Raw genomic sequence first — 12,340 nt, forward strand, 5'->3', positions numbered from 1 at the left:
TTCAAAGCAATCGTACTGTTTTAACTGCATAAAGAAGAAATATCAAAGCGCGTAAGCGCCGCGTCGCCGTCTAATGCGTAAACATTGGTACGGAACCCATAGGAATGTAAACCAAATTTATACTTATTGTTAAAATCTCTATAAAATATCTGATAATTTGATGTGCATATGTCTAATGATCATTTTTGACCGCCAAATGGCATTTTTTTTTTTACTTTTTTCATTAGATCTCCGAAACCGCAATTTGTATCCGCACATACATACACACACGCACATACACACACACACACACACATACACACACACACACATACATCCATTTTTTCTAAGGTATGCCAAAATATTCAGAAACCTTTGAAACGTCGAGAAATGCAAAAATTTTCATTTTCGATTTTTTTGCGATTACTATAACTTGCCCTACGGGAAGTTAAAAAACATTGTTGATATTTAACCCTCTGTCGGTCGGATATTTATTTACCTTCGAACGGTCGGTGTGACCTGATGGCTGGACCACTATTCATTTAACATGCATTTATATGTAATAAATGAGTTTTTGGTGTCTTATATATTAACGATTATTAGTAGTAAATATTTATAGTTTTGATTTTTTCTTTTTCTTACCGATTGCATGTGTTGAGCTTATAATAAAAATATTATATATTATATTATATTATATAAAAAAATCGAGGAATATATAAAGATCGTTGCTTATTTTTGTTAATTTTTCTGTTGCATACCATCCAAACACTCTAATAATAGATTTACTGAAACAAGTACCAACGAGAAGATTAAAAAGAAAGTGGCCGCAAGATTTAATGAATTAACTATCAATATATTTATGCAAGGAAATTCCCCGCTGGGGGAATTTCTAAAAAACCCTGTACCCGTTAGCAAATAACCTCATTGAACCCAAGGTTCAGATTGGTTATAAGAAAAAAATTAAAAAAAAAAAAAAAAAAATCTGTTGTATATCAATGAAAAACAATATTTATTCTTTTTCGGCGCCTTCGAAATGAATGTGAAATTCAAATGAAAACGAAATGAGGTGCGTCGCCTTTGAAATGAGTTGTAAAACTCAAAGTGAAAATATAATTTCTCTACAGGTTTGCCAAAAAAATTTTCGAACGCAGTACGGGTAGAAAAATTGTTGATAATGTGCGTATTACTCATCCGATTTTCAATGTTTGCGATGACCAATATAGTCTAAGCGCCAGTGAACTATTTGACTAACCAGTTTTCTCAAAGCTAGAATTTTTTTAAATGATATTTCATTATCGGTACATTAAGAAAGTGCCGGTCTGGCAAGCATCTCGCGATTGCGTCATCATCCCTCGAGTTTTTGAAAATGTAAAAAAAAAATTTTTTCAACTTGCTTTCACAAGGCTCTCCTTATGGCCAAAATATCATTGAAAATATGCCAAAGTAGCCTCTTTTTCAAACTCAATTTTTGGCGTAACCATAAAAGATATCGAAAAAATTACGTGATTCTACTCATATTGGCTTAGGCTACATAATGTATAGTAATATATGCTAAATAATCCTTTATTATTAGCTAAAAAGGATAAAATAATTATTCAATTAATGTTTTCGGATAGTGCGTTTTGTTTAATTACTTTTTTATTAGCGTTATTCGAAAGCCTTTTGTTTTTTTTTTTAGTACTGCAAAAATTGTTCAAATCAAATTTGTGGAACACATTGAAAAATTTAACAAACCAGAATCAGTACACCCGCGCGTAACGCATCGCGCACTGCTTTCCGACCGAACGAATTCTGTGCGGGCTACTATTAGCGTTACGCGCGGGTGTACTAATTCTGTTTTTTTTAGATATATTAGCCCATATAATTTTTTGAAATTGATGGGTGGGCTCAAGCCCACACAGCCCACACGGTTCCGACGCCACTGCATATTGGGGTTAGGGAAAGACGGCTAGGAAATTAGTTCGGTATTAAATTTAAAGAGTATGTTTTTTACTAAAAATAAAATCTAACATTTATTTCCCAATTTTCTCATTAGCCCAAATTAATACCACATTATTATTTCTTGCAAAAATAAAACAAAATATAACTAACAACACGAATATTCTTGAAGAAACAAAATTCTAAGATAGTCATATTTATAAATATGACTTAGAATTTTGTTTCTTCAAGAATATTCGTGTTGTTATAACTATAGTTAGCCTTCCGCGTTTTCAGTGTTCTGCCTTTTAGTGACAAAAGCATCTATTGTCGTTTATCTTTTTTTGCGTTGTACTGTTAAAAGTTCTTCATAAATGGATAAAGCACCTACCACCTATGACACCACGCCTTTCTTTTGAGCTCCCGTCAAAATTCAGTTCATTTTCAATGAATTGATTCATTATTTCATGCAGTTATGGTGGACAAACTCCTTTTTATAAACGCTATCGAAAGTTCTTGTTGCTCTTGTTGCCGTCAATATTTTTGTTTTCTTCTTGTTCAGTTCATTCCTTGAGCTCACCATTAGAAAGACTGCGCTGCTTCTTGAATTATTTCTTCGACATTTTCCTCATTTATCGCGTCACAATCAGTGAAGAAATTAAAAAGAATGCCCTTAACTTCAAGAGCAAAATTGACCATCGTCCAAATGAACTGATAGCAACTGATTTACAACACCACATATAATATAAGATTTAAAAGAAAGCATTTAATAGATCTAACATTTTAATCAACAATAAGTTGATCTACCATATTATCTATGGTGTGTGTATGTATATGTATGTGTATATGTAGTCTGTGTAATGTACTTTGTTTATAATTGTATGTATATATTTGAGTTTCTTTTTTTAAATTTAAGATATATTTTAATTAAATTAAAATATAATTTAGTACATTAATAAAAGGTGAACCACTGGGTTTTTTTTTAAATTCTATGTTATTTATCAAACTATTACTCAATGTCTCTCTATTTAGACAGATTGTATATTTATAAGAAAATAAAACAAAAATTCTTCCTCATTTATCCCTTGAAAACCTAGGTTGAAATAATAGAGCGCTAAACCGAAACAGCGCTAAACGATACGGCGTTAAACCGTACTGTATTTACAAAAACTCACTGTATTTACAAAAACTAAAAAACGTAAATATCTGTATAAATATTTATGCATATTAGGGCGAGTCGATTTAAGGGTCACATAGGCGCATATGTCTTTCGGATTCTAGGGATCAAAATAAAATACTTTGCTGAAGAAACCATACTTCTAAAATGAATTCTGATGTCCCGTGACCCCTTTCAGGGGGAGTCCCAACTACGGCCATGGTTGGATCAACCTTCCAAAGTTCGGGGGTCATACATTTGGACGCTATTGGTACACTCTAAAATGCACGGGGCATCAGAATTTATTTTAGAGGTATGGTTTCTTCAGCGAAGTATCTTATTTTGATCCCTAGTATCAAAAATCATATGTGCCTAAGCGACTATTTGAAAAAATGTTTTTACAGCCCAATCGTCGAAATAAAAAAGTCAAGAAAAATAAGTTTATTTGATCCTAGCTTTCATTCAGTGAAAAATAACTAAAATATTAAAACTAAGTAAATAATCTGTGAAGATTTAAGTAAATAAAATAACTAATTTAAAACAATCACCGTTTGGAATCCTTACATTAAAAATTTCTCTAATGATCTATATCTATGGTATGAGGATGAGCACATACAATTTTGACGTCATTAACAACAACAAAAATAAACAGAAATAGCAATTATTAAACAATCACAAATATGTACTGTTTTGTGTCTAGGTTCGAAATGGCACAACACAATGGCAAAATTTACAAACGACAGAGAGAGAGAGAGAGAGAGAAAAATAGAAAGATTTTTGATTATTTTGTTAATTCATTTCAATTAATAGCTATAAATTATATTAAATGTTGGTATAAAGTAACACAGACTATAATTATATAATGATGATTAGTTTTTGGCAAAGGCAGGTCCGGCCGTTACGGAGATAAAAAGCAAAGTGTGCAGAAAATAGAAATCGAGTTTTTGAGAGAACGGAGCATCCGATTTGCATGACCTAAAAACATTCAATTAGTAATGATTGGGAGAAGTGTTTATTAGTTTTTGGCAAAGGCAGGCCCAGCCATTTCGAAGATACGGAGCTAAATGTGTAAAAAATGGCAGTTTTTGAGAGAACTAAGCGTCCGATTTAAATGATTCAAAGAACTTTCTGCTGGTCTTAACAAAATAATTGATTTTGGAAAAAAAATGTTTTGTTTCAACTTTTTTTTTTCAAAAAAAAAATTTTGTGTATCGAAAATAATTAAGATTTTATTTTTAATTCTGACTATAGTTCTAATATACTTTAAATAAAAATAATTTCAACTTTGCAATTCAGTTTATATAATTCTTATAAATATTAGACAATGTTACAATATTAATAATAATCTATTTGAAAACATTCAGTATTCCTCGAACATTTCGTTACGGTACGGAAAGTTCCAGCCTTCCAAGGCACGATGCCATACCCCACTAGTTTTAAATTGATTTTGTGATTATAACTAACCTAACCTAAGTAATATTGTAATATAACACTTATCTTATATTTAGATGTTACGTTTCCTGGTAAATGAAGATATCCTTTAAAAGTTACGGTCAATCGTACTTACTAATTGCTTTTATTTAAAACCGTTCGTTACATTGACAGCTCGGCACGCAGTACAGTCACAGTAATGTGAGACTTCATCCTCATCCATCTGTCATAGAAGTGTGCTGTCAGCGTTTCAAATGTCACTTGATTTTAATCTTTGCTTGCTATCGTCGAATATGTGATTAATAGATAATTTTATTTAATTGTTTTTTATACCTAATTTTAATTAAAAATTTTATAGTCTATATTTATAAGTATGAATTTTAATAACAAGTTCTATTTTTTATCAACAATGGGCGCTAATAAAAGTCTTATAAATATACCTGCATTAATTTTTATATTATTACAATTGTTTACTTACGTTAGGCCTGAAAATGAGCCGTTCGTGTCAGAACCTGGAGATGTACGTGTGATCTTCGTTATTATATATTTTTTAACTTCTACTTATTCTAATATAACCTCAACCTTTGCGCGTGTTTTATTTGTATAGATGGGGTCATCAGAGACTAAAAATGAAGCAGATGCTCTAACCGATGTCGGTTTTATTCATGCGTTTGTTGCTGCCTTGTCTGTGATTGTTGTTTCTGAACTTGGTGATAAAACATTTTTTATTGCTGCAATAATGGCTATGCGACATCCTAGATTTACTGTTTTTGCTGGAGCAATAGCCGCATTAGCGTTAATGACTGCATTATCTGGTACTTGAAGAGGATATTTTAATAAATTTATAAATAAGTTTTTACTTTTCGCTCCCTGATAAATCATCAAATATGTTCTTGTTCTTACATATTGCTTTTCTAATTTTTCATATGTAAATACACCTAAGTCTGTTTTTACACGGTCTTTTTGTACACGGTTTTGATATAACACGGTTTGAAAATTTAATATTTTTAATTTTTTTACACGATTTTATTCCATTTAGCACGATTTGAAATTTTATGTACTTAAATTTTTTTGTCAAATTTAATTTTTGCGATGTATGTTTATATCACAAAAAAGTACTTATGAAAGAAAAAAGTCTGAAACCATCGATAGTATCGATAGTTTGCGAACACCTGCTTAAAGATTTAGGTAAATTCCCCTTTAGTGCGTACAAACAATTTTTACTGTTCAAAGCAAATGTGAATAGCACTAATTTAGGGGAATTATTATTAAAATAAACATGAATTCTTGTTCTTGAAAATTCTTGTTTTTCACTAATTTTAATAGGTTTTAGAGAGTAGGACAAATCACCCATTTTTGTATAAGATCAATGTCTTTTTTACACGTTTTTTTTTTTTACACGGCTTCTTCTGGAACCAATCTCCGTGTAAAAACAGACTTAGGTGTATTACAAGTGAGGATGATTAATTTTACATCAATTCCGATATAACTAAAGCTTAAGTCAATTAAATTAACAAGCTGATAAGAAAATTTTCAAAATATAGGAAACGCCAATCTGAAAGAAATGAGAGTTTTTGCAAACAAATGTTTTACACTGATAATAAGTTTTGCACTTGATTCAATAGATTCTATGAGAAAATCATTTAAATTTGCATGACTGCAAATTTGGTATTAAACATTTATTCTGTTAATTTCTTTGACCAATATACAATCACTTACTATCTTGATGGGAGAATGCACTCTCAGTTTCTGTTATAGTACAGGATAAAACAAAGTAATTGTAGCATGTTTTTTAACAATAATATAATTTCTATACTTTTCAATTCCATAAAATTATCATAATGAATGTTACAGCTGTCTTCGGAATGGCTGCAACAGTAGTTCCTCGGGCTTATACGTACTATATAAGCACAGCTTTATTTGCACTATTTGGTATAAAAATGTTGAGGGAAGGTTGGAAAATGCCATCATCTACTGCACAGGAAGAATTAGAAGAAGTGCAAGCTGATCTCAGGAAAAGAGAGGATGAGGTAATATATATATATATATATATATATATATATATATATATATATATAAATGATAGTACATAGTCATATTTTTTCACTTACAGTATGAAAAAGAATCATCATCAAGTCTTGTAGATCCAGAAAGTGGTGGAATTAAAAAGAAAAGTGTTATTGGATTGATTTCTAGAACCTTGATCCAAGCATTCACCATGACATTTTTGGCCGAGTGGGGCGATAGATCTCAGCTGACAACCATTATTTTAGGTGCACGTGAGGTATAATGCATAATATTATATAGCTATAGTTAGTGATAGTTGTGCAAGAATACTCACTAATTTCTTTCAGGATGTTACTGGAGTTATAATAGGCGGTATATTGGGACATTCTTTATGCACAGGACTGGCTGTTTTAGGGGGACGCATGATTGCACAAAGGATCTCAGTTAGGACAGGTATTTGATTGCTTATTATATATTACATATCATTTATGTTCATTATCATTGCAACCATAATATTTTTCCAGTTACTATAATTGGAGGAGTAGTGTTTTTACTCTTTGCACTATCGGCGTTATTCTTTGATCCAAACAAAGACTGAAGTTAAATTAATGCAGCAGCCCCATTATTTTATACATATATGAATATAACAAGACAAAATATACACATAGTATTAGGGCTGGCATTAGAAACAAAATTTTAGAATAATTGTTGATTTTAGAATAATATATTTCCATAAAAAAATGTATAGGAAATAATTTGTATCATACAAACATGTAATTTGTTCACAAGGAGTATTTAGTGCTTAATGGTACTAAAGCGTTAAATCTATATAAAAAGCAGGTAATTGTTTTTGAACACTACCATCTGTTATGCAAATTGTTCTGTAAGTCCTACAATTTATTTTTAATTTTGTTAATACTTTGTAATTGTCACGTTTTGTAAATCATTAACTGACCAAAGAGAAAAATATTATAAAAAATAATGCCTGGTGATAGGAGTTAACAGATTTGTTTCTGGTTAAAAGTAATATTTACATAAGAGCTGTGACAATTTAGGTAATTCATAATTGCATTGTTTTTATGTAGTTATGAAGTGAGATTTTTTGTAATAATAGAACACTGCCTTAGATTCCTTTATAATTGATTGATGTCTGAATTCACTTTCTTAAATATTTAACGTCATAAATAAATTTTCCAATTAGTTTCAAATGAACAAGAGAGATGAGTATTTTGAGACGAGAGAAACTTGTTAATGTTTTTCAATATTCCAAAATGTTTTTATGTAAAATTTATTATTGACTTGCTAGTGCGTAATGTTATACTGTCTTGGCAAATATACCTATTCCATAATTTGTCATAAGTGTATAGCATAATAATTTTCATATTTGTTAAGAAAATATTTTGAGAAAAAATTAAAATTTTCTTAAATAAGCATTTAGATCTTCTAGCAGCATTAAAAAGTGTAGAAATTGAGTGGATAAACAAAATGTTTAAAACGAGCAACTGTAAGATAATTAAGTCTGTACTTTTTGTTAAAATATATTTTATATATACAGTCGTTATTGTTATTAACATACTCCAAGAAATGATAGCAATTTTAATTAAACCAGAAAAACATTTTCACAGTAGAATAGAAGTATGAAACACTTTCATCAATATTTCATAATTAAATTTTTGTTTTGTTGCAATAAGAAAAAAAAAAACAGTTTAAATTTATGAGCGTGCGATGTCGTACTTTGCTTGAAATTATATTTATAACAGTAATATATTCATATTTGTAATCAATTTATTTCAACATTCGATCACAAGAAGCGAAGTTATTTCAACGGCGTTATATGAAGAACAGAACAACAATATATTTGTTGGATTCTGTGTAATTTTGTAAATTACTGCTCCATCCGTACCTTTTATAGTATTATATAGTTAATAAAAGCCGAAAATGAATTATATAAGCCGAATTACAGTTAAACTAATACTAAATGAATGAATAAATGATGATGAAAACTTTGCGTAAACCCTTGGGGGGCGTCCATTAATCACGTGTATACCCCCCCCCCCACCAAACATCATGTGTATTTTTAGTTATGTGAAAAAACTAATTTTTTTTTTGAAAATGTTTGATTAAAAAAAAATCAGTTAAAAAATAAATGCACGTGATATCTTACTATACCTCTCTTCTCCCCCACGTGATATTTCGTGATTTTTTGTTAAACACCCCCCCCCCCCTCCTCCTAAAAACCTCACGTAATTAATGGACGCCCTCTTGACGCGAGAGGTCTTCGGTAGTCGCCTAGAAATAGAGAAACGACTCGTCTATAAACGGCACATACTTGATTCGTGATGTGTGATGAATAAAAAAAAAAACGCTTTAGCACATTTTAATATAATCATTTATTTGACCAGCCACCATTTTGCTTTATTATATTGTTATTTCTATATAACAAAATATTTAACAAAAATATACAACTTTTTACTCAATATATACATTTTTTATAAATTCACTTCACTTTAAACAAACTTAAATAACATGTTGATACTCCAGAAAATGCTACCTACAAATTGAATCTGCATATTTTTTATTGAAATCTAGTGACTCACGATTGATACTACTATCACTATTCGATCGGAATTATGAAAATTGTTCTTTTTAATATGTAACAAAGCATGTAGAAAAATCATATCAAACACGCGACAGAAAAATTTTAATATGCTGTAAGAATCAAAATTGCCTAACTGGAGACGCATACGAATTTTTGCGTTGTCGTTTAAAAATAAACTTCAATTAAACTAAGACGAATGTGAACTTCATTATTAGATTATAATAAATTTATATAATATGTTAACACATTGACGGACAGTAGGAACAAGCGAAGTTCGAAAATTGACACTATATGTTTTTGTGATTTTTAGAATGTTAGAAGTATAGTTTTACTCTTTCTGCTTAAATAAACTTAATTTTGATTAATTTAGTACCTTTAATTAGGTTGCGGCTATAACAGCAAAAATTTAAAAACGTAAATGACAGGTTTAATGGTTCAAACAAGCAATTTTTGTATGCAACAAAGTATTTTTGGGAGTTTTACACGAAATGTAGAAAGATTTCCATACTGCTACATCCAGTAGATCCTTTTCTGTTTAAAGTATAAAATGAATAATAAACAAATACATACCAGTATAGTTATATAAATAATAATAAATATCGTTAAACGTATCAATAAGAACTATAAATTCAATAGAAAACACGATCGCACTACTCCATTCACAACCATGTGCATACTGAATCTGCAACTCGTATAACAGGTGAAATAATATATGAACTTCAACCTAAAAAGATGTTTTCAAAACACGACACTATGCTTCTACGTATACGCCAGTAAGTGCACATTTGTGCTGCTATAGCCGTAGTGTCTAAAAACGACCGTTTCATTTTGGACGGCTATAGCAGTCATGCCACATTGTGAACTTCACTTTGACGGCTATAGCCGCAATTGTCCGTCAACGTGTTAAATTTTATTCGCATTTGCACAATTGTATAATCATGATATAATTTGAAGACAAAATATTGCGTTTTGTTATTATCTTATTTTGAAGTCTAAGATAAGGTCATTAATATTTCTCAAATCGGCCGATATTTAGGTCTCAAAACAACAAGTAGTAATTACGTTATCGCACTTTTTCAAATAGTTTTTATCGCTTGTATTAAAAAGTAAAACTAAACAATCGTAGAAATTAATTTCGCCAAATTAAAATTTTATGTACGAATAGCATATTGTATATACTATTATGAGAAATAGTACATTGTGCCATAACCAAAGGCGTATGGTACTAATGTAAATTTCCATAGTTATATAAGACACACACGTATATATATATATCTATATATATATATATATACATATATTTGATATTTGAGATTTGTTATTATCGCGTAAAGTGTTTCTTATCACAGCAAAATTTCAATCTAATATTTATGAAAGATAGATTTGCCAATGCCAATTGCCATTAAAAAAATCATCAAACATGTTTCAAACAAATCGTGAAACAAATGATTGCTGATTCTTTTAAGCATATAAATATAGCCTATCACTTTTGAAAATGTGCCGCAACGAATGGCGTTCGTGTCATATAAATGCAAGTTTAGTAGCTTTATTTCTACGAAAAGAAAATTTTCATAATGCACAATCGTATAGTGTAGTGAAAAGTTATATAAATAAATTATTTAATAGATTTTTAACCAATTGAATACTATGTAGATAATAAATGTCTAATAATAAGAATATAATATTTAAGCAGAAGAGAGTTCGCAAAATTTTATTCAATGGATGTTTCTTCTATAAAAAACTTGATATATACATAAATTTAATAATAAACGCAATTATTTTATTCAACAAATAATAATCTATCAAAATTATTGGTATACGCTTCCGGTATTTATTTAACTTTGAATTAAGTTTATTACCGAAGAAACATTCTCATATAAATATTATGATATATTTTGACCAGAATATATCATAAGAACTCACCACTGAGTTTTGAAATGAATTCCTAATTTGCGTATTAAAATTCAATATAAAAACACTGAAAATAACCATTTTGTATAGGTAAAAATATTATCTTAAAAACTCACTAACATTTTGTATTAACAATAAGATATTTATATTAGATAGTATTTATTACGAAGTTTGACGTAGTGTTCAAACTAAGCCAGCACTATATTAAATGTTATGCTGTTCTGTAATATCTTTAGGGTATATTTCGTTTATGCGCATAATAGGTTTTTAAAATTTACAGCTGCTGCGTTGCATAATCTGGACTATAAGAATTGACTAACGCATCTAAATATTTCAAAATCAATATAATTGAATCATTTTTTGAATATTCGAATTTTTAACATCATTATTAACAAAAGAAATTATTTTAACGTCGTTTCTTCACAGCTTTTATAAAAATGTTTTAGAATTTTCATATTTAAATTTATTAAAGGGCACAAGATCGAACTCACTATAATATCGAACTAGTTGCTAGTCGTATGTCGGACGGCGGGAACATTATCCCAATATCTTGTATACCTATCTAATAATTTGTATATTTTATTTAATAAGCGTAGCCTATCGCTGTAATAATTTGCTAGGTTCCTTCTTTTCCACACGCGATTATCGTATATTATAACATTTAACAACAAATCATAAGTCGAAATAAATCTTTTATATTAATTATTGCTTTCACTAAGTCAGACTTTTTAAAATGTACACTAGAATATTTAAGAATATCTCCTTATAAGAGTAAGTATTTGCAATCAATAAGGTATACATGTTAAATATATAATAAATGTAAAGCATATTAAATAGTAAGTACAACTTGGACTAGTATATAGGCGTAAAACGCGATAATGTTAAAGGATGGAATTCAAAGGCAAAATACTTTTTAACAAATTAAAAATTAAAACAACACTACCTAGAATAAAAGACAAATTGACCTGCTGTCTATTAAAATAGGTAGTTGCGACCATGTAATATTGCGTTTGAAATCATCCATTAGCATTAATTGTATTGTATTTATAGTATTGTCACAGAATCGGGCTTCAAAGTCTTTGCTGAGGCTACTATCACTTTGACTCGAAGTGCGAATCAACACGATACGACAGCGAGCAAAGAGCAATCTGGCGCCCATATAACGAGATTACTTTCTTTTAATTCTAATGGTACTCGATTAAAATATTATTTCATTTGACACTTTGAATTATCCTTATATAATATTTATATACATTATTTATTTCAACAATATTTAGGCCTTACGTCGTGCCAATTCTTTTTGCAACGGGATCGTTGATTATTAGTATTTCATACATGAA

General features: G+C 29.6%; 1 protein-coding gene across 1 annotated transcript; it reads left to right on the plus strand.

The window, feature by feature from the left end:
* The first annotated feature begins 4,751 nt into the window (after nucleotides 1-4,751).
* On the plus strand, nucleotides 4,752-7,721 carry LOC113378170 (transmembrane protein 165). The gene is made up of 6 exons (XM_026618694.1): nucleotides 4,752-5,003; nucleotides 5,091-5,298; nucleotides 6,338-6,513; nucleotides 6,597-6,767; nucleotides 6,838-6,943; nucleotides 7,015-7,721. The coding sequence occupies exons 1-6, from the start codon at nucleotides 4,857-4,859 to the stop codon at nucleotides 7,086-7,088; spliced, it is 882 nt and encodes a 293-aa protein (XP_026474479.1). The 5' UTR covers nucleotides 4,752-4,856; the 3' UTR covers nucleotides 7,089-7,721.
* The last annotated feature ends 4,619 nt before the right edge of the window (nucleotides 7,722-12,340 follow it).

This window comes from Ctenocephalides felis, unplaced genomic scaffold (genome assembly GCF_003426905.1).
Source record: "Ctenocephalides felis isolate EL2017-DRISC unplaced genomic scaffold, ASM342690v1 CF-g0.4_SCAFFOLD_01886, whole genome shotgun sequence".
Taxonomy (NCBI): domain Eukaryota; kingdom Metazoa; phylum Arthropoda; class Insecta; order Siphonaptera; family Pulicidae; genus Ctenocephalides; species Ctenocephalides felis.